Consider the following 23,994-nt stretch of genomic DNA (forward strand, 5'->3'; position numbering starts at 1 on the left):
ATGTTCTGATTATTCTGTTGTAAAATTGTTTGCCATGATATTTTGAGTTAAATTTTTAAAAGATAAGGATTTTTATTAACCAAGTATATGAGCTTGAAATAATTCTACTTTTTAAAAAGTCCAGTACACTTGTAGAATGATTAAAATATGGTAGTTTATGCTCACATACATGGCATTCTTTACCAGTTTATGTGTATAGTTTGAATGGTTTAGATAAGAACTGAGGTATTTTAATACTTTTAATAAATAAGTTAGTTGGAAACTTATAAAAGAATCTTCTATTCTTGTTTTAAACCATGACATATCCTTATATGTGATGATTCAGACTTCTCTAAATGTATTTCTCTCATTCTGATTGATTTTAGGTGTAACCCCTTTTCTGTTAAAAGGGTCTTTGTCGCCCCCCCCCCTTATTCTGTTTATTAGAAGTCTGACTTCAGTAATATAACTCTGGGAATTGTGATGGGGTGGTAGCTTTGAAGGTACTTAAATACACTGATCTCAGTAAAGCTACAGATATTAAATATGTCATTTAGAGGTGTTAGGGCAAAGGAACTCTGGACCTAAATTATCTCTTATCTACAGTTGTTCAGCTCATAGGTAAATGGTATTTAAAATACCTTGTTAGGAGTATTGAAATTAGCAGAAGTCATACTTTTTCAGGGAATTTGTATCTCTAGTTTATTTTATTCTCTTGATGTTTGCTCCACAAGCTTACTATAGCCCTACAGCTCTTACCCTGTGTTGCTTTCCCAGTACTGCAAAAAGCATGGACTCTAGGGACCTGAACCTTGCCTGATCTTGACCACGTGAGGTGAAGCCAGAGGCCAAGCAGATCCTGGGAATGTGCTTTGTGTGTGTTCCCAGGCATTTGCTGCTTGGAGAAGTCCTGGTGGGACTAGTGAAATTATGCCATCTTTCTTCCAGTTTAAGATCCCGTTCTTGTGCTGTAGGTAGCTGGACAAAAAGGAAGCGCAGTCACTTGTAGGAATTTGGGGGAAATAATTTCTTTAATTACCGTATATAGTAGATGTCCATAATGTCTCTTATTTTTGCACTAATATCACTTTTATTATGCTTTTTTAGACCCTGTTATTCCTTTTTGGTGACCTTCTTTTGTTTTGTTTTGTAGCCCTGACTATAATGTGGAATTTTTTCGACAGTTTATATTGGTTATGAATGCTTTAGATAACAGAGGTGAGATTATTTTCATATTTTCTAAGTATATCATCTTCGCCAACATCAAGGCTCTTTACAAATATAGGATTAATTAACATATTGGAATTGACAGGCCAAAACAGAAGGTTTAAAAATTGCCGGTTAATTACAATTTTACCTCAGTTTTCCCAGGCAGGAATTTAGCTACCAGCTACTGTGCTCACTACCAAAAGCTGTGAATACAGGGGAGCATGACACATTGTGACTTCATTTACATGGGACCTAAGAAATAGCAATGCCTTCATCTCACTCAGGACCATTTAAATCAGACTGAATGGGTCCTGAATATCTTTTTTTTTTTTTTTTCTCCAAAACTCCCCAGTTCATTGTACAGTGCAGTCAGGGCTGAAAACCACAGTTTTGGAAATAAGATTCTGAGGTTAGTATGATGAGCCATAGCTCAGATTATCTCAGATGGATCTCGTGCCATAAGTGGCAATTGGAGTCTATTAGATTTACATAATTTAGATATATTTGGATATGTGTTATGTGGTATTTCATATAATCAGGTATTGTTTGATCAGTCTTTGTTAACAAATCTGTATTTCTGGATTTTCTGGAAAAAAATAATACTCTTTGCCTGTAATTCCATCCACATGTAAAAGTACATCTGGCAAGTGAATTAGGTTGGATGTTTAGAAGGATTTATCAGTAAGTTGCAGTAAATGCATTTGGGTTTTTATTTCTTTGGAAAATTTTTGGCTTAGGCAACTAAATCTCTTTAAAGAATGTGAAACTTGACTTTGAAAGGAAAATCATCAGTAGTTATGTTCTTATAAACAAATTTGGGGCAGAAATAAAAACTATTAAGAATCAAACTCATTTATATCCCCCTATACTTAAAGTGACTGAATAGTTTCAAGGTGATATTCCACATTTTTCATTCACGTCCATGTGTTTCTCATAATTATGTAGAATAATAGCAAGTTAAGGATTTTGAATACATTGAGACAATATTCAAGGTTAATACAGTAGGCACAGGCCAAGAAGAGTAAGGTGGCACTTTAGAATTTAAAATTTAAATTAATGTGATGTTTTTCCTATAGTAAATTTGTGAGATGTTGTATTTAAAATTGTACTGAATGTTTATAAATTAACAGTAATAAAAAATTACATATAAAGTGAAAACAATTTGGGTAAACATTATAATTAAAAGTAACTAATTTCTGGTAGGGCTTTTTGTTTGTTTTTCCAAAAACTCTTGATAACTAGTATTTTTCTTCCAGCTGCCCGTAACCATGTAAATAGGATGTGTCTAGCAGCTGATGTCCCTCTTATTGAGAGCGGAACTGCTGGTTATCTTGGACAAGTAACTATTATTAAAAAGGTAAAGAAAAGTTTTCTTTGTTTTTATTACTTTCAGAATATGTATTTGGGGAAGCAGATGTGGCACAAGCAACTAGGCTGTGAGGTCCCTGGTTTGGATCCTGGTGCCTCCTAAAAAAGACAGCGAGCTGGCCTGTGACGGGCAGGTGTAGCAAGCTGACACAACAAGAGATAACAAGAAGAAAAAACATAATGAGAGACAAAAGAAGCAGGGAGCAGAGGTTCCCCATGCCTCCTAAAGAGGATGGCAAGCTGATTGCAATGGGTAGGTGTGGGGAGTTCACGTAGCAGGATGATGCAAGAGACACTGGGAGGAAAGGCATGATGAAAGACACAACAAATCAGGGAGCAGAGGTGGTTCAAGTGATTAGGTGCCTCCCTCTTTCATCTCCCTCTCACATCTCTGGGTTCGGCTTCTGGTGCCTCCTAAGAAACAAGGAAGGCCAACAGACACAGCAAGTGCAAACAACAAGGGGATGGAGAGAAATATATAAATAAATAAATATTTTTAAAAAACAATTTATTTGGAACATTAGGACAAGAAAAAGTAAACTTTGAATTTGTATGAGATGAACAGTCAGCATCCAAGACAGGGATTTTTGTGTGCATATAAAATTTAGTATGCTATGAAGGTGCTCAAAGAGCAAGCAAAGAGGCTTTCAACTCTGTCGCTTCAATTAGCTTGTATACTCAAGTCTTTAGTAAACATATAATACAGTTGCCTTAAAAAAATTTTTTTTGTTATGAGACTGCTTATCATGTTACCTATTGATCATGAGACAGACTACCTGTTGATATTTGGTAAATCAGACTTATAAAAGGTTACTTTTCTAAAGGAGTCTGGATTCATAGAATTGAAGAGAACCTTGAAAACTTTTTTGGTGTATTTGTAAAACATTTAGATAAAATTAGAGAATAATAAAATGAATTCCTCTGTACCCATAACCCAGTTCTGTAAGATATCAACATTGTGACTCATTTGTTTTTAGATCTTTTTTATCTCTTTTAAGAAATTAAACACTACAGGTGTATTTGAAGAATCATTTTGCATGTTTCAAAATTATTAAAAAGGGAATTACACTTAAGATTTGTTGCAGTATTTGTCTGATATTTTTTGGCAATGGTCCATGTTGAAAATTATGGGTCTACTTCATTTATTTTAACTGTTTTAAGTGTTACTTTTGGGAGCTTATTTAGTATCATTCTACCAAGATTTTTTACACTACAATGTATATTAAATTTAGTTAAAACAATGAAGGCCTGCAGGTTCTGTTGAACAGGCCAAGGCAGTACTTTTTTACCACTGTGATATGAGGTTTGGTTGCTTGCGATATGGCTACCACAAGAAAGCATATTGGAGGGCCTGGAGTGTGAGAAATAGTACAATGGAGAAAGCCCTGAATCTTATTTGATGTACACTAAAACAATATTTTCAGGTTTTTGGTCTTCAAGCCTTATTAGAAAGATAGCTTTTTATACACCTCATTAGTCTGATCCTGAGACACCACTTTGTATTGTATTAAATCTGAGAATGAGAATTTACTGAAGTGAAAGGGATTGGTTGATGGATTTGAAAAATTGTCTCACATGGTGGTTTAGTTTTCCAGGTGCTTAAATAAATACATAAAATGGATTGGTTTAAACAACAGAAATTTATCAACTCAATTTTGAGTTTAAGGATAAGTCCAAAAACTAGGTGTCAACAAGGTGATGCTTTCTCCTCAAAGACTGGTGTTTCAGGGCTGGCTGCCAGTGATCCATAGTCCTTAGCTTTTCTGTCACATTTTCAGTTCACATGGCAGTGTCTTTCCTCTCTTCCAGTTCCCATAACTTCTAGCTTCTTTCTCTCCCCTTGGCTTCTGTCTGACTCTGCTTATAAGACTCCAGTAATCCTATTAAAGTCCCACCTGGTTCAGTTGGGCTACATCTTAATTGAAGTTGCATCTTGAAGAGATCTTATTTAGGAATTGTTCCACACCCACCGGAATGTAGACCCAAGACCATGTTTAAATGGAGTACACAATTCATTCCATGTCAGGTACCATAGACTTCTTCCAGGGCTTAGGTTCCTTACTGTGCAACTTTAAATTTGATTATAGGGAAGCAGTCTTGGCCCAATGGATAGGGCGTCTGTCTACCGCATGGGAGGTCCATGGTACAAACCCCGGGCCTCCTTGACCTGTGTGGAGCTGGCCCATGCGCAGTGCTGATGCGCACAAGGAGTGCCCTGCCATGCAGGGGTGTCCCCCCGCTTAGGGGAGCCCCATGCACAAGAAGTGCGCCCCGTAAGGAGAGCTGCCCACGGCGAAAGATAGTGCAGCCTGCCCAGGCATGGCGCTGCAAACACGGAGAGCTGACACAACAAGAAACAAAATAAACACAATAAACACAATAAAAAGAAACACAGATTCCTGTGCCGCTGACAACAACAGAAGCAGACAAAAAGAACACTCAGCAAATGGACACAGAGAACAGACAACTGGGGTGGGGGGAAGGGGAGAGAAATAAATAAATCTTTAAAAAAATAATAACTTGATTATATGTCACCAGTATGAAGTGTATTTCGTTTGATAATACCTATAATTTTTCTATATATGTATTGAGAAATTAATAACTACTTTTAGTTCACTTAAATTTTAGATTAGGATAACATGGCTATAATTAATAGTTAAATGAATTTCACAACTTTGAAATATTATTTGTTGGGAAAGCTGTTTGTCTTTCTAGTATTTTGTTTTTTCTTGTTTTTTATGATCAAGATAAGCTTTTCGTATTTGACATTTAGGGACAGTAATTTTTATTTGGCTTGGTGCAGGTAAAGTCCACTGGGCCAGGAGTCCAGAGGAATCCTGGCTCAGCCTTAGCTGTGGGACTCTGGTTGATTCAGTTAGCTCTTATTTGCTTGTTTATAAAATAAGGATTTTGGAATCTAGAAATACTTTTAAATTTCCTTGATGATATAAAATCCATTTGGAATGTAGATGAATGAATGGAATGCCTATGGTTATGTTACCACCATTATGGAACTTTTTATTTTTCTCATTTCCTGAATTTGCAGGGTGTGACGGAGTGCTATGAATGTCATCCTAAACCAACCCAGAGAACTTTTCCTGGCTGTACAATTCGTAACACACCTTCAGAACCAATTCATTGCATTGTTTGGGCAAAGTATTTGTTCAAGTAAGAGTATATATTTCTGATCATGCTCTTGAGTACTGATAATGGAAAACGGGGTCATTTTTATTTAAATATCTTAGAAAAATTGTACTTAGAAATGAATTATTTTTAAATATAAGGAAGGAATGCTTTGGTAGCTTTCTTTTGTTATTTCTTGGTTTAAATTAAATTCAACATTCATTACGTGCCATGGGCCATTTAGGAAGCTTTGTGTGACATTGGAGGTGGGTGTATAACTAAATGGATCCAAATTTTTATATTTGGAAATTTTAAAATACAAAATTCATTTGCTAAAAACAATCATAAAGTTAAAAATACCTTGGAATGATAGCTGAAATTACTACCAATGGTACTTGGATGCATTAAATGTGGTAGTTAGAAGGAAATTTATAGGCTTAAATTCAAGAATTAAAATAGAAAATCTGAACATTAATGAGCTAAGGATCCAACTTAAGTTAGTAAAAGAACCACAGAATAAACTCAGAAAAATTAGAAGGGTAGATATGAGCAAGATAAGATTAAAAAATAAAGCTAGGAAGTTTGAAAGAGAAGGGATAAAACTAAACATCATCTCAGATACAGTATATATAAAAATGCTTTAAAAATACTAATAGAAGATCACACCATTATCTTTAACTTTTTAATGAACTAAGTTCATTAAACAAAAAAAGCTTACAAAAGTGACTTAGAACTGGAGAGCCTAAATAGTACTGTCACTGTCTCTTGAAGAATACATCAAGTCTAAACTTGCCAAGGAATAGATCATTCTAATCTTATGGACATTTGGCATAAGAAAGGGCAATTACAAGCCAGTCACACTCATAGTTGTAAAAATCCTTTTCAAAGTAATGGTTTAAATGTAATGTCATATAAAACAAAAGGTATATCATGATTGAGTTGTATCCTGGGGATTAATTGGGTGGCTGAATATTAGAAAATCTATAAATGTCGTTTACTTCATTAAGAAATTAAAGAGAAATACAAGATCTGCATAGATGTAGAAAAAAGTAATTGATAAAATTGAGCAGCAGTTACCTTTTCATGGCAGGAATGCTTAGTGAAATATGAGTAGAAAACTTCCTCAACCTTATAAAAGGTATTATCCAAAAACCTGCATCATTGTAGTCCTTTAGTTTTTGTTTTATTTTTTTATATCAGTGTTACAAGTTATTCAGTTAACATAAAAATAGTAACTACCACAGCAATAAATCTGCTTTAATCAGTGGTTACACTCCCCTTATTTTTGTTCATTCCTCAGTTGAGGGATTTGGGACAATGTCCACTCTGACTGCCTTAGGCTAAGAAGGGACATAGATATTATGGGGCAAAGGAGTGGAATTATTTTGCTTGCAGTTAAAGATACTCCTTGTTTTGGGGGTGGGGCTGGTCTGTCATTACAGCAGGCCTGGAGAACTGGAGAGTAGGAGTTGGCTGTGTATCTGTCTGCTGAGTTTCAGGGACCAGCCAGCTTCAGGTCTCTAAGAAATATACTTAACAGGTAAATTGAAAAATATAGGTTCGAATTTTTAAAAATGATCATTAGGGGATTTATACATGAGTATAACTATGTTATGTTGGGGAAATAGCTTTTTATATATTCCCAGATAGAGCCATCCAAGGTGGGTGTTTATTTCAAGAGGCCATGTGGCTTGCCTTTGGTGTCTGGATGTCACCAAAGGGCCTTCAGGAGCACTTTTCATTTGAGGCTTTGTTTACTGTGCAGTTTTTGAAGTCTGACTGAGACCTGCATAAGTGTAACCTCTGGAATGACCTTCTGATTTGCTTTGAAATCTCTTTGTCACAAAGCATAAAAAAACACGTAAAAATTATTTAGTATTTCCCCTTTTGATCAAGGACCTTGTCCAAATGGTTAATTCTTAGTAATTATCTCTCAGTGCCAGGGAGGCTCATCCCTGGAGTCATGACCCATGCTGGAGGGAAGGTAGTGAGGTTTTTTGCAGAATTCGGCATAGAGAGGCTAAACTTTGAGTGACAAGTAGGGTTTTCAGGAGGTGACTCTTGGGCATTAATTATATTTAGGCTTAGTTTCATTATTACAGGAATGAGGTTTGTAAGTGTAAGCATTAAAATTAAGGGCTTGGCTTATTAGTCTGATTTCTTTTATTAGGCAAGACTAATATATCCCATAACTTTTGTCTATCTTATTTGAGAAAGTAGCAGGACTTCTCTAGGAAGGAAGTTTAATATTTTATTAGCTACTATGAGAGCCTCTGTCTATCCAGAAAACATGCCTATGGCAGCAAGGACACATTTATATCCCATAGAAGTATGTAGCTATATAATATTTAAGATGTTCAAAAGGCCCTGCTTATTGAGACAGGTGACCACATCCCACCTTCACTTTCTTACCAGGATTATGTTAATTGAAGGTAGAACGTAATTTATATATTTGCCTTGTTTCTTGTGTAAAGTTTTTTTTCCCTGAAGATGAAGCTTTGACCTGCAGCTGGCTGCATGTATTTTCAGAGAAGCCTCAGAGTAAAACAGTATAACTGAGAAAGAAATTAGGTTGTTTCTGTTATATATAGCATTTTTCCAAGAATTAAAAATGCAGCATTCCCATAACTCCCCCCCCCCCCATTGTTGACCCTTAACATTGGTTTAGTACCTTTGTTACAATTGATTCAAGAATGTTAAAATATTACTGTTACCCCCTCTTGATGTAGAGGGGGACTGGACATAGCCATCCCAGGTCCACAAGATGGAGGAATAGAGTATGAATTAAAGTGGACTTACTGATGTTCTGCTGGGGAACTATTGTGATTAGTTAGGGAAGAAATTGTAGTAGTGATGTGGAGAGGGTGGCCACGGTGACTGCTGGTGCTTGGGAGAGGGAGGAAGAGATATGGTGTGGGGGCATTTTCAGGATTTGGAGTTGTCATACGTGGTACTGCAGGTACGGATGCTAGACGTTGTGTGTCCTTTCGTGGCCCACTCGGTGGCCTGGGGGTGAGTGTGGACTACCATGTGGACCACTGTCCATGTGCTGCTGTGGTTCTCCAGAACGTGTTTGCCGGGTGCAGTGGATGTGCCACAATGATGGAAGAATTTGTTGGTGGGGGAGGTGTGGTATGGGTGGGGTGGGGGTATATGGAGACCTCTTTTTTTTTTTTTTTTTTTTTTTAAGATGTATTTATTTATTACTCCCCCCCCCCCCCCCCCCCCCCCCCGTTGTCTGTTCTCTGTGTCTGTTTGCTGCAGCTTCTTCTTTGTCCGCTTCTGTTGTTGTCAGTGGCACAGGAATCTGTGTTTCTTTTTGTTGTGTCATCTTGTTGGGTCAGCTCTCCATGTGTGCGGCACCATTCCTGGGCAGGCTGCACTTTCTCTCGCGCTGGGCGGCTCTCCTTATGGGGCTCACTCCTTGCGCATGGGGCTCCCCTTCGTGGGGGACACCTCTGCGTGGCACAGCACTCCTTGCGCGCATCAGCACAGCATATGGGCCAGCTTCACACGGGTCAAGGAGGCCTGGGGTTTGAACCACAGACCTCTCATGTGGTAGACGGACACCCTAGCCACTGGGCCAAGTCCGCCGCCCTGATGGGTTATTGAAGGAAGACCACAAAGATAAAATACCATTTTCATTACACGAAATCAAGGGTATATATTTTTTTAATTTTTAAAAATTTTGTACATTTAATAATTGAAAAATATAAACAACTAAAAACTAAAAAAGCATAGTTGAATAAAAAGGTACATTTCTCAGTTAAATGTACTGGATACCTATACATTTTTCCTTGAATCAAACAATATGTTACACAATGTATTTGGTTCATAGTAATGCCGTCATACAGTATTTGTCTTTTTGTGTCTTTCTTCACTGAACATAATGTCCTCCAGTTTCATCCATGTTTTCATATGCTTTACAACTTCATTTCTTCTTACAGTTGCATAATATTCCATTGTGTGAGTAGACCACAGTTTGTTTATCCATTCATTGTTTGATGGACACCTGGATTGTTTCCGGCTTTTGGCAATCATGAACAATGTCTCTATGAAGATGAGTGTGCAGATATCTGTCTGTGACACTACTCTAAGTTCTTCTGGGTATATACCCAGTAGTGGTATTGCAGGTTCATGTGGCAAGTCATATTCAACTTCTTTATGAACTGCCAAACAGTCCTCCACAGCGGCTGTACCATTCTGCATTCCCACCAACAGGGAATAAGTGTTCTTATCTCTCCACATCCTCTCCAACACTTGTAATTTTCTGTCTTAATAGTGGCCATTCTGATAGGTGTGAAATGAGATCTCATTGTGGTTTTGATTTGCATTTCTCCATTAATAATTTGAGCATTTCTTTTTTTTTTTTTTAAAGAATCAACTGCTTTCCTCTTTATTTTCATTTTTATTTTTTATTTTTTTAAAGATTTATTTATTTAATTCCCCCCCCTCCCCTGGTTGTCTGTTCTTGGTGTCTATTTGTTGTGTCTTGTTTCTTTGTCTGCTTTTGTTTCTTTGTCCGCTTCTGTTGTCGTCAGCGGCACAGGAAGTGTGGGCGGCGCCATTCCTGGGCAGGCTGCACTTTCTTTTCACGCTGGGCGGCTTTCCTCACGGGCGCACTCCTTGCGCGTGGGGCTCCCCCACGCGGGGGACACCCTTGCGTGGCACGGCACTCCTTGCGCGCATCAGCACTGCGCATGGCCACCTCCACACGGGTCGAGGAGGCCCAGGGTTTGAACCGCGGACCTCCCATATGGTAGACGGACGCCCTAACCACTGGGCCAAAGTCCGTTTCCCAATTTGAGCATTTCTGCATGTGTTTTTTTGCCATTTGTATTTCTTTGGACAAATGTCCATTCAAATCTTTTGCTCATTTTTTAATTGGGTCATTTGTCTTTTGTTGTTGAGTTGTAACATGTCTTTGTATATCCTGAATGTTAAACCCTTATCAGATAAGTGATTTCCAAATATTTTCTCCCATTGAGTTGGCTGCCTTTATCACTCTTTTGAAAAAGTTCTGTGAGGTGCAAAATATTAATTTTATCTATTTTTTCTTTTGTTGTGTGCGCTTTGGGTGTAAGGTCCAAGAAACCACCACCTGCTAAAAGGTCTTGAAGATGTTTCCCTACATTTTCTTCTAGTAGCTTTTTGGTCCTGGCTTTTATATTTAGGTCTTTGATCCATTTTGAGTTGATTCTTGTATAGGGAGTGAGATAGGGGTCCTCTTTTATTCTTTGGTTATAGATATCTAGTTTTCTCAGCACCATTTGTTGAAGAGACTTTTGTCCTGTTAATATTAACTTGGTAGGTTTGTCAAAAACAGTTGACTTTATAGGTGATGGTTTATTTCTGGGTTTTCAGTTCTATTCAACTGATCATTGTGTCTGTCTTTATGCCAGTACCATCCTGTTTTGACCACTGTAGCTTTGTCAAAAGGGTTTTCTGTCAGCATGATTTATGACTGTTGATGTCAGCTTTGTCCACCTGGCTGAGGTTGTGTTGGTCAGGTTTCTCTACTATAAAATCTTTTTTCTTTCCTTTCCATACTGTACACTTTGGAAGAAAGTCAATATGTACAGCCTACATCTACAGAGTAGGGACTTATGCTCCTCCTCCTTCATGATGGGAGTAGGTACATCAGTTTTTTTGTTTTTGTTTTTGTTTTTTAATTTTTCTGCTTGGGGGAGTTGTCTCTTTCTCCTATTTATTTATTCGGTATGGTCTTATATTCGGTATGGACCATACCTTTATATTGGTATGGTCTTATGGATACCAATTTTATACTGAGTTATATTCTAGTGCTACTTAATTTTGTTCAGGATTGTTCCTTTTTTGTCTGTTGGGAACTTTTTCAGTTGACTCCTGTGTTCCTTTGGCATACCCCATCAATGTCTTTGATTTTATTTTTTTGGTTTTGTTTTTAGTACTTCCTTACTTTATAGCACAGCAAATTGCTCCAAGTTCATTTTGTATATTTCCTGCCCCAATGTTAGGATTGGCCTTTCCTCCAAGGACTCTGGAGAATGGTATTAGAAGCCAAGATGTGTGCTAGGTATGCTCATTGCTGCTGGGGTATGCTCATTGCTGCTTGTGTTATTTCTTTTAGGCCCTCTCAGCTGACAAAAAAATAGATGTGCTTGTATTAACCCTTGTATATGCACAGGTCTCTCTCTCTCTCTCTCTTTCTCTTTCTCTCTCTCTCTCTCTTTCTCTCTCTCTCTCTCTATATATATATTTTTTAAGGAGGTTCTAGGGATTGAACCCAGGGCCTAGTACATGGAAGCAGGCACTCAACCGCTGAGCTACATCTGCTCCAAATGAGAGTTGGGGTTCTCATTCGTTTGTTTGTTTTTAGGAGGTACCGGGGATTGAATGTGGGACCTTATACATGGGAAGCAGGTGCCCACCCACTTCAGCTACATTCGTTCCCCTATAATTATTTTTATATGTAGTCATCTGTATCTATATCAAGCTAAAACATGAGTTCATTCTTATGCCTCCAAGTCCTTAATAGATTACTACACAGATCATTTTAACTTCCTTACCTTACTGTAATCTTCCACTCCTACTATCTGACATCCATTTACTTAATGCAGTCATTGTTCTTAATGGTAAAAATTTTAAAGAATCCCCTGTGAAATCAACAATACTAGGATACCCGTTACTGCACCTTTTATTTGCTCTTGTAATGAAGTTCCTAACCAGCACGGTTAAGACAAGAGAAAATCTATGAATAAGAATTGAGAAAGGAAGGAAAATAATTTGCATATTAGATGGGTTACCTACGTAGAAAATTCCAAACAATCTAAAGAATAATGACAATGTTGCAACATGGTCATCCAAAAGATAATTAGTTTTAAAATTGAATTTCTCTACAGAATATCTCAGGCAGTTAGAAAATAAAATTTAGAAAAGATAACTAAGTATAAAAGCATCATAAAGTACCTGAGATTAAATCTTAAAATACATAAGACCAGTGTAGAAAATTAATGCAACTGTTGGAACATAAGAAGTACCAAATAAAAGGAGAGAGTGTGTTTGAGGATAGGAAGTCCCAGTGTTGTCCCTGTGTCATTTCTCTCCAAAGTCATCTATATATTCAGGGCAATTCCACCTAAGATCTCATCAGAGGCTTTTATTGGATCTTGAGCATGTGTTTCTAAAAATTTTTTAGAGTAAGGCCTAAGAGGAGCCAAACACTCCAGGAAAAGAAGGTGAGGTAACTTGTGCTAAAAGATATCATGATGTTATATAAGCTGAAAATAACGTAGTTGTTGCTGCTGGAGAGATGGAAAAATAGACCATTGGGATAAAGTATAGAGCTCAGAAGTAAAGCCTCATATGTAAAGAAAATTCATAATTGATTGAGGTTACATTGTAAATCACAGATAAAAGAAGGGATTAAATGAAAGATGAATTTGCTCTCTATTTCACACAGTATACAAAAATTAAGTCCAGATTGACTAAGTATTTAAAAGTGAAAGGCAGGGAAGCGGACTAGACCCGATGGATAGGGTGTCCACCTACCACATGGAAGGTTCGCGGTTCAAACTCCGGGCCTCCTTAACCGATGTAGAGCTGGCCCATGCGCAGTGCTGATAATGCACAAGGAGTGCTGAGCCACGCAGGGGTGTCCCCTGCGTAGGGGAGCCCCACGCACAAGGAGTGTGCCCCGTAAGGAGAGCCACCTAGCACAAAAGAAAGTGTAGCCTGCCCAAGAATGGTGCTGCACACACGGAGAGCTGACACAACAAAAAGAAACACCGATTCCTGTGCCACTGACAAAAACAGAAGCGGACAAAGAAGATGCAGCAAATAGACACAGAGAACAGACAACTGGGGTGGAGGGGAAGGGGAGAGAAATAAAATAAATCTTTAAAAAAAAAAAGAATTCAAGTGCTGTTTAAGTAAAACATCTTATGATAGAAAATATTTGTAATACATAATCAAATAGATTGTGATCCACAATATATTCCTATTGTAAGAAAAAGACAAAAATTTATGAACAGGCATTTCATTTAAAGGGAAACTGGAATAGGCAATAAACAAATGAAGATATGTTTAATCTTACAACCAGATAAGTTTGTACAACCACTTTAAGAAACAGCTGGGCATTTTCTTCTCAAATGTATCGGGAGCTACTGGGATTGTAGTGGGGTTTTTTTGTTTAAATGTACAAAGGATTCCCTTAATAAAAATTTCTTACAAGTTATGCTTGAGGAAAGATTGGAGGAATTTTTGCTCTTACATGTTACTAAGCAGATTTCTTAAGATAATTAGATTACCAAAAGGATCCTAGCTTAAAGCCTTTATATTTCTTCTTAAGACTTTTCAGTAGTAAAAATTTATACTCCATGAAAAAAGTGTGACTTATTCACTCCTGCATTTCCTGTACCTGAACTGTGCTCTGCATACAGTACTGTTGGATACTTTATTTGATCAACAACTACTGTAGTTGTAATTCACAAATACTATTCTGGCCTTAGAATATTATCCAAGTTGAAATGTAAAAGCAGTTCACCAGTTTCTTGATTAAAGATTTTAACACAGGAATTTGCAGAGTCTAGCTGATAGAAGTGGATATAAAGGTCTCCTAAATTAAGTCTTGTGTGTTGTGGTTGAAATTAGGGTACAAACAGTCTGAACAGATGGCTTTAATACTTTTTAAGTTTACAGAGTATGATTTATCTTTCAATTTTTCCCTCTTCGTTCCTGCTTAAACTTTTGATATTTTATTATTTTGAATTAAGTGTTTGTAATGAAGATGGGGGAAAAACACATTTGTTTAGAATATTTTGTTCTACATAAATATTTACTACTCTTAAATTATAGCCAGTTGTTTGGGGAAGAGGATGCTGATCAAGAAGTATCTCCTGACAGAGCTGACCCTGAAGCTGCCTGTGAGTAAAGTACTTGGGATGTGATTTTGGTGACTATTACCTTTCTCTTGCTAGTTTAATATCAGTAGCTTAAGAGAAAAAAAAGTGTTATTGTTATGTGCTAGTTAATATTTTACATGCTTAACATGTGCTTAATTTATAAAACAGTATTTTAGAAACTGGTGAGAAAAATCAAAGTACGGCAAGTGGTGATTTCCCTAACACTCATCTAGTAAATGGTAGAGTCGCAAGTTTTTCCCAGATCTGACTGCAGGTCTTGCTTTAAACTGCTGTCCATATGGTCTTCAGAAAGTGAGATAGAGAAAGACGCTAATAAGTCTGTTATTTTCCTTTCTTCTGGAACTCAGAATGTGTCCCATCCAAGTGACTTCTCTGAGTTACTGTCTACTACCCACAATACACTACCCATAATACACAAAGGTGGGTAAGAATTCAGTTCCATATTTTTCACAGTTGAAAATAAAAGGATGTTTGTTTTGTAGGGGAACCAATGGAAGCTGAAGCCAGAGCTAGAGCATCTAATGAAGATGGTGACATTAAACGTATTTCCACTAAGGAGTGGGCTAAATCAACTGGCTATGATCCAGTTAAACTTTTTACCAAGGTTAGATTTATTTTCTTTATAATTTTGTCTAGATTACACTGTTTTAAAATAGTATGTGAAATTGAATTTAGCTTATTTTTTTAATGTATATACCTGCCTTAATAAATAGGTTAATATCGCCAGGATAAGCCGATTTTGAAATTTTAGAACCTATACTAAGTGTAGCATCGTTATGGGAGATAAATACAGAGGCTTGCTTATGTACCCTTTTTTCTTGATTATCTTTCCCTCCCTCACTTTGACTGAAGTTCATGGTTTTCCTCGTAACTGTCCACTGATTTCTGCTTCTCTTTTTGTTTTCACTTTTATCTTTTTCCAGCTCATGTCTTTTCTATTGGCAGTTTGATTTACATGTTCTAAATTGCCCTTGAGTCCATAGGCCTCTTGTTCTTTTCTTGTGTATATTACTGGCCTGCTGAATAATTTCTAGAGAAATTTACAAGATTATTTTAACTGGGTCCACAGATCTGTGTTTTAAGTCTTACTGTTCTCCCTTGACTCCCTAGAAAAGTTTTATCAGTTGGCCCTTATGACTTTCTCAGCTCTCCTTAAACTGCCTAATCTACTCTTGATTAGTTTGAGTAAAGCATCCTCTGGCTATATTAACAGGTTTGAAGCCATTGAACATAATTTGTCAGTAGTGAGAAATGTTTCCCTTCACTGCAAAATCTTTTCCCTTCTCTTGAGAGAAATTGCTATAAAGGTTAACTCTCTCACCTGGTATTTTTCCATCCCCTTATACTTTATTTTTCCAGTAGTATTTTCTGTGAGTTTTTTCTTTTTTCCTAATTCCTCCTGTCTGCTTTTAGACATACACAGGTCTCTGTCCTCAGCAAATGGTCTCCTGTTCTCCCCAACTTATACTTCGTGGTAACAGATGTCACCAGTTGACTTTTTTTTTTATTCTTCCCCTTCCCTGCCCAGGTGTTTTTGCTGTCTCTATCCATTTGCTGTGTGATTTTCTGTATCTATTTCTCTGTTTTCTCATCATCTCTCCTCTGGAATTCACCAAGATTTGATCCTGGGGACCTCTGATGTGGAGAGAGTTTCCCTGTCAGTTGTGCCACCTCAGTTACTGGTTTCTGCTGCACTTCACCTTGACTCTCCCCTTTGTCTCTCTTTTGTTGCGTCATCATCTTGCTGTATGACTTGCTTGCGCAGGCACTTGACTTGCTGCACGGGCTCTGCTCACCACGTGGGCACTCATGTGGGCACTTGGCTACTCATGTGGGCACTTGGCTCACCACGGAGGTAGCTGCACAGGCATTTGGCTTGCCGTGTGGGCACCCACATAGGCACTCAGCTCGCCACATGGGCATTGGTTCTCCAAGCAGGCACGCTCTCTCCTTTTTCACCAGGAGGCCCCAGGGATTGAACCTGGGTCCTCCCATATGGTAGGCGGAGGCCTTATCACTTGAGCCACATCCACTTTCCGTTTGACTCTTGCTTCTTTCTCTCTTTTTTTTTTTAGGAGGAACCAGGAATCAAACCTGGGACCTTGTATGTGGGAAGCAGGCACTCAAACCACTGAGCTACACCCACTCCCCTCTCATTTGATTCTTAAAAGTACTTCATTGAGCACCTTCTTTTAACAAGTGTATGCTTAATTGGCATGTACCCATGAAGTTGGAGATATTAACACCTAGTTGGTATCTCTAGGTTCAGTGATTGTATTTAATTCTTGTGGAGTTGATATTTATTTATTAATCCTAAATTTGTATGATTTTTGTTCAGACTCATTGATCTTTGGAGTTCTAGGACTACCGGGAGAGCAGAGACAGTCATGCCAGTTCAGAGTTCCCTTACCCTGCTTTCCCAAGAACACCTCTGCTTTTAACTGTTTTAAATATAGGGACTCTGTAAATTTTCCCTTTGGAGAAGGTTTATACATTTTTCTTTGCTTTTGAAAATTCCTGGAAATCTGGCCTATGATGTGTCTTTAAATTAGAAGATATCACAGTGTGTTTATAAGTCAGCACTGAAATTTTTTTTATATTTGGTCAACAAAGGATCAGTAGGATTCATGGGATTTATCTTTGCTCCTTTTAAGCTTTTTAAAGATGATATCAGGTATTTGTTGACAATGGACAAACTTTGGCGGAAAAGGAAACCTCCAGTTCCGTTGGATTGGGCTGAAGTGCAAAGTCAAGGTAAAGAGTACAGTCCTTAGGAATTTAAACTAGATTCCCTTATATGATGTCTTTTGCCCTATTGTTTGTTTTTTATTTATTTTTTTCTTTCTATCTTCACTTTCCCTTTTGTTTCTTAAAAATGGTTTATGTTCATGGTAAAAGAGTCTAATGATTTGGGGAAGTGTATAAGTCAGCCAGCGGGGTGCTAATGCAAAATAACAGAAATTGGTTGGTTTTATAAAGGGTATTTATTTGGGGTAGGAGCTTACAGATACCAGGCCATAAATCATAAGTTACTTCCCTCACCAGAGTCTGTTTTCATGTGTTGGAACAAGATGGCTGCCAACATCTGCCAGGGTTCAGGCTTCCTGGGTTCCTCTGAGCTCAGCTCCTCTGTTTTCTTGTTTGTTTGTTTGTTTGTTTGTTTGTTTGTTTTGGGGTCTTTTTGTTTGTTTTAGCTCTTCTGTTTTCTCCACAAGGTCAGGTGTGGACTATCAGGGGAACAGCTCTGTCTCTCTCCATGGAGCTCCAGCTTCAGCATCAAACTCCCAACATCAAAACTCCAACCTTAAAAACCCTCCAACTCTGTCCTTTGCCATGCCTTTTACCTGTGAGTCCCTGCCCACCAAAGGTGGGGTCTCAATGCCCTACTGGCACAAGAGGTTTACTTGACTTACCTAATAAAGTAAACCTCTGAATCCAATATAATCTAATATGTCCAGAGGAAAAGATAAGTTTACAAACATAATCCAGTATTTCTTTTTGGAATCCATCAATAATATCAAACTGCGAGAGGAAGTATGAAGGAGAAAAATGATTGAAAGTTCATTCATCTAGAGAAATAGCCCCTATTAACGTAGTTAGACACAGACAGTCATGTATACACTTTACATAAATGGGTTCATACTATTTATTACTGCCAACTTATTTTCTTCAATCAGTATTATTTCAGTCCCTAATTGATTAACATTTAGTTTGAAATTTTCTCTGAAATAGTGCTGTGATATGTGTTTATGTGCATACATCTTTTTACCCTTATGTGATTATTCTCTTTAAGCTTACTTGAGAAACACATTTATAATTTTAAGTATTAGAAGAACTATTATAATAGTTTCTATTTCCCTACCTCACTCCTCTTCAACACATCTTTCTCTCCTGAACTGTATTTCACTTAAGTCATACACAGTATTGCATAGCATGATCTCTGTCCTGGAACTTAACGGGGCTTATCATGGCGTAGTTCTAAACAATATGGAGCACTTAACTTTATGGGCCAGTTCACTTAAGGCTCTAATAGCTTCCACTTACTGAGTGTAAACTGTGCTGGGCAAAACGCTTATCTTATACAATATATGCTTGAATCCCATGAAATGCCCTGAGATGATCGTATATTTCCCCCACCTCAATTTTAGAAGTTTTCTGTACAGATAGTTGTGCTGTAGTGATATTTATTAAAATGGAACTCTTCATATTCTTTTATTTTCTTACTGGTTAGGCATTGAATTTGTTGAATAGAACACAGTAAAAGAATGATGTTTTAATAGTGATGTTTCTAATATTTTTTCCTTAGGTGAAGAAACCAATGCATCAGACCAACAAAATGAACCCCAGTTAGGTCTGAAAGACCAGCAGGTTTTAGATGTAAAGAGCTATGCAAGTCTTTTTTCAAAAAGCATTGAGACCTTGAGAGTTCATTTAGCAGAAAAAGGGGATGGCGCTGAGCTCATATGGGATAAGGTTCGTTTTGGAAGTGTGTGACAATTTGTTATATATTAAATGCATTCTTTGTTTTTGAACTGTAAAAGACGCTAGTAATTTCTCAATATCATTTATTCTACCAGATAGCGAGGGAATATATTGGATTTAGTTTGGATGTTTTCCTCTCCAGTTAGTGACTTGAACTGTGAATTTTCTATACATGAATTAAAGTTACGTTGCAAAATCGTAAGTCAGAAAATCCTTTCGTAGACAACAGTTCATTGGTCTAATTTGACTTTTTTTTTTAATTTGACTTTGAAAGTAATAAAATTGCCTTTCTAGGGTTCATTATATAGAGAGACTGTAATATAAAAACAATGCCATAATATTTTATAGTATTTTATAGTTAGATATATTTTGAAATTTGTTATTAACGAGTCATTCTTAATTATAAGTCAGTATTTTCTTTATAGTGATTTATCTGTCAAAGTTTCTATGTTCCTACAATAATAATGGCTTTCCATGTGTTTTAAAGTAAGGGAAAAGTTTGGCCAGTTTTGGAAACCTAAGTTAACAATTCTGTGTATACAAATTTTGGAATTCGTTGAATCAGACACCTAAAGTGAAGCTACTAAATTTAGATTTTTAGGGTTTCTTATAAACATTAGTTTTGAGTTCAGGTGATATGAACAGTAACTATTTAAAATATTTTCATTGTTATTGTTATATTAGTGGTTTGGAAAGTTACCAGTTGCCAGGAGCTAAATAAAGGACCCTCAGATCTGGAAATTATTTTCTGTGAGTAAAGTCTAGACCTTATAGATAGGATTAACCACCTACCTAGGGATGTACCTAATGAACACTGTGTTGGGTACTTTTATATATTCTTACTAAATCCTCACCACAACCTTAGGAGATGTGGATATAATTTTCCCTACTTAACAGATAAAGGAATTTTGGCTCAGGGAGGTTGTGACTTGCCTGAGGTTACACAGCCAGCCCAATTAAATACACTTTAATGACAAGGCTTTCTCAAAACAGCCTTTCTCCTTGTTTGGATTGTGTGCTTGTCAAGCTTCTCAGTACTAAGTAGTGGACCCAGGAAAGGGTTGTCATTTTCAGTGAATAGGATTGGTGTTCTGGTCAGTACACTTAGTCTCCAGTACATTCCATTAAGCAGGAGTGAATTCCTGGAAACCTGCTGGCTCTTGGTGCTCTTGTCAGACTATATTTCATGGACCAAAGAGGCCAGTGATGAGACCCTGCCCTCTTCTCATACTATTTACTGTAAGGCCCTACCTGACGGGCCTCTCCTTTGAGCTTGTGTCTTGTTCTGATACTATCTGCAGTGTTCTAAACAAGCAAAAGTATTGTTTTGAAAGTAATGTTTTATCAGACTACTAACTATATGGGGAAACTTGTTAAATTTTTTAAATTATTGGCAGGATGACCCATCTGCAATGGATTTTGTCACCTCTGCTGCAAACCTCAGGATGCATATTTTCAGTATGAATATGAAGAGCAGATTTGATATAAAGTGTAAGTTATTTCATACTTGTATCAATTAAACCTCAAAGTTGTTTTTTTTTTTTTTTTAATGTTAAATATTCATCTTTTTTCTCCTCCCCCCAGCAATGGCAGGAAATATTATTCCTGCTATTGCTACTACTAATGCAGTGATTGCTGGGTTGATAGTATTGGAAGGATTGAAGATACTATCAGGAAAAATAGATGAGTGTAGAACAGTGAGTATTTCTGTTTACGTTTTTTATTCATTTTCTTTTTTAAAGTCTTTTATCGAAAGCATGTAACAGACAAGTAAAAATTTTTAAACAATAAAATTGGTTTAAAACCTTGAATAATTGTTCCAGTTATCTTGTGAGTGCATGTTGAAGTAAGGTCTAAGCCTCCTGGAAATTTTACAACAAAAGGAAAGTATGCTTCTCTAATTTTTGTCTGGTAAGGTAAATTGATGCAAAAACTACTTTGTGGGAACAGATGTGACTCCAGGAGTTGAGTGTCCTTCTCCCACCTGGGAGGTCCCAAGTTCGGTTCCCAGTACCTCCTGAAAAAAACAAAAACAAACAACAAGCAAAACAAATGAAAAAGACCAACTCAGGGAGGCTGATGTGTCTCAGTGGTTGAGGGTGTCCCACATATGAGGTCCAGCCTCCAGTACCTCAAAAAAAAAAAACCTAATTCTAACATTGCCAGTTTTGATGAATTTTGGGGGGAATTTATGTGGATTTTTAAATTAGGTTGTTTTTTTTATTGTTTTTCATTTCTAAAATTTCTTGTTTAGTCTTTTTATAGTCTAGTTCATTAGTCCTATTTTCAGTCTCCTTAGATAATTTATATTCTTTTGTAATGGTAATGTATGAAATATTTATGGGATGAGTGTACTGTCTTTTCTGTCTGATCTCTCATGGTGCCTTGTTTGCTTATGTGGTTTATGATTTGCTTTTTAAAGTAAGGTTAAAACTGTTACCTGTGGTAATTCTTCAAGTATCCGTTGAAGGTGTGTTTCCTCAAGGAGTATTTATGGGGTTTTTTTGTTTTGTTTTTTTTCTCTCCCTTCCCCCGACCCCCGCCAGTTGTCTGTTCTCTGTGTCCATTCACTGTGTGTTCTTCTATGTCCATTTGTATTCTTGTCAGTGGCATTGGGAAACTGTGTCTTCTTTTTCGTTGTGTCATCTTGCTGCATCAGCTCTCCGTGTGTGCTTCGCCATTCCTGGGCAGGCTGCACTTTTTTCGCGCGGGGCAGCTCTCCTTACGGGGCGCACTCCTGCATGTGGGGCTCCCCTACGCAGGGGACACCCCTATGTGGCACAGCACTCCTTGCGCGCATCAGCACTGCACGTGGGCCACCTCCACACGGGTCAGGGGGCCCTGGGTTTGTACCCTGAACCTCCCATGTGGTAGGCGGATGCTTTATCAGGTGAGCCAAATCCGCTTCCCTGTGTTGTTTTTTTTTTCACTCTGGTTTTTGGCGTTTGGGTACTGCCAATCTGGGACCACTTTTAACTTTTCATCTTTAGGTTCTTCAATCCACAGTATATTCAATACAGCAACTCTGCATGAGAGCTATGTTATTGTAATTAATTCTAGGGTCAGATATTTCCCCCTCTGCTAAGCACCAAGGTCAAGACAATTTTCCTTGCTCTTTATTTCTGTAGGGAAGATATTTTCTCCTTCTTCTTTATTCCTTCTCCTTTTCCATGTCCTTTATGGCAAGGGTCTCCTGTTATTAGAGTTCCTGTATTATTGGGGGTGGGGGTAGGTTTTGTCTCATAAGACTAAAGCCATTTTGGGTGTACTCTTTGGATTCATTTTGTGTCTGATTGGTTTCATGTTTTTTAATGATTAAAAAGAAACTTTGTAAAGTATTTTGTAGTCAAATATCTAAAAATATATATTTTAGCTGTTTCAGCAGGGGTCTAAGTTTCTCCTTTTTACTGTAATGTTAGAATTAAAAGGACCCATTTACTTTCAGGAATTTCTTTTTTATTTTTTTAAAGATTTTTCTCTCCCCTTTGCCCTCCCGCCCCCGTCTGCTCTCTTCTGTCCATTCGCTCTGTGTTGTTCTGTGACCGCTTCTATCCTTATTCAGCAGCACCAGGAATCTTTGTTTCTTTTTGTTGCATCATCTTGTTGCGTCAGCTCTCCGTGTGTGCGGCGTCATTCCTGGGCAGGCTGCACTTTTTTCGTGCTGGGCAGCTCTCCTTACGGGGTGCACTCCTTGCACGTGGGGTTCCCCTACGCGGGGGACACCCTTGCACGGCACAGCACTCCTTGCGCGCATCAGCACTGCGCATGGGCCAGCTCCACACAGGTCAAGGAGGCCTGGGGTTTGAACCCCGGAACTCCCATGTGGTAGGCAGATGCCCTATCCATTGGGCCAAGTCCGCTTCCCAGGAATTTCTTAAAGTAGGTGTGTCGTGGCACTCTTAGTTTTGCAGTGCTATTATTGATGTATTGTCTTAAAACATCTTACTGCCTTCATGAAATTTCAGGCTGAAAGGCTATAGAAAGAATTTCATTTTTTTTACTGTCTTTATAGCATCAGAACTTATCCTATCACTATAGTTTACCTTTGAGTTCACAATCAATATTAATTATCAAACTTATTAAAGTATCTACCATTTTCTGTAACATCCTTCAGGTTTCTTTGTCTGCTCAGCTCATTCTTTCTCTTGGGCTATTAATTTTCTTACATGTGTGAATTTCATTTGTTCATATTTACAAATGCATGTTAGGGTAGATAATAGTGTTAATTGGATATTTATAGTGTTAGCAGTTGTTTCCAATACTGTTGATATTCTGCAGCACATTTGTCTTCCCAGTGAAGCCCGAGATCATACAAATCTTTCTGTATTCCCTTCCCTCATTGTATCTTTTTTTTTTTCATTAAAAAAAATTTTTTTTTTTCATTAAAAAAAATTTTTTTTTATTAAAGTATAAGTATACAGTAAAAGTTGTGAACTTGAAAAACATACATAACATCATACTTAAACTGTGTGGTATGAATTTGGGTGTCTTTCTTAATTTCAGTGTAATTGAATATTTTCTTATGGTGGTGAATTTTTGCTCTGATATTATGAAAATGGTAAATAGGCATTTAACTGCTGGAAATGCATTCTTTTTTTCCTAATTATATAAATGTTATCATCATAGTCATCATAGAAAACTTAAAAAGAAAAGGCAGTCACATTGGTTCCAGACATCTGTGAAACCATTATCATTAATTGGAGAAAAGAGCATATTGGTCTTGTCAAGAGATTGACTTAGAATTGTCCTTTTATAAAGGACACCTAGAAGCTGATGTACTCTGATGATACCAGCGACCAATATGGCTAGGCCCTTATTCTTTCTAAATTAGGTTACAAAAGAAGTCTAGAAACGTCAGTGTGAGAGGACTTCTTTTCAGTAAATCTAGTCTTTTAAACAGCAGCTGACTTGAAAGTTGGAAGAACAGGCT

General features: G+C 37.4%; 1 protein-coding gene across 2 annotated transcripts in view; it reads left to right on the plus strand.

Moving 5' to 3' along the window:
• UBA2 (ubiquitin like modifier activating enzyme 2) overlaps positions 1-23,994 on the plus strand; it is a 42,200-nt gene that overhangs the window by 8,155 nt on the left and 10,051 nt on the right. For both annotated transcript variants that reach the window (XM_023586479.3, XM_004450286.4), the window contains exons 4-12: positions 1,133-1,197; positions 2,445-2,545; positions 5,603-5,724; positions 14,515-14,582; positions 15,065-15,186; positions 17,237-17,336; positions 18,889-19,055; positions 20,462-20,555; positions 20,649-20,761. In XM_023586479.3, the coding sequence (XP_023442247.1) occupies positions 1,133-1,197; positions 2,445-2,545; positions 5,603-5,724; positions 14,515-14,582; positions 15,065-15,186; positions 17,237-17,336; positions 18,889-19,055; positions 20,462-20,555; positions 20,649-20,761 (952 nt within the window). The remainder of the gene's footprint in view (positions 1-1,132; positions 1,198-2,444; positions 2,546-5,602; positions 5,725-14,514; positions 14,583-15,064; positions 15,187-17,236; positions 17,337-18,888; positions 19,056-20,461; positions 20,556-20,648; positions 20,762-23,994) is intronic.

This window comes from Dasypus novemcinctus, chromosome 18 (assembly GCF_030445035.2).
Source record: "Dasypus novemcinctus isolate mDasNov1 chromosome 18, mDasNov1.1.hap2, whole genome shotgun sequence".
Classification (NCBI taxonomy): domain Eukaryota; kingdom Metazoa; phylum Chordata; class Mammalia; order Cingulata; family Dasypodidae; genus Dasypus; species Dasypus novemcinctus.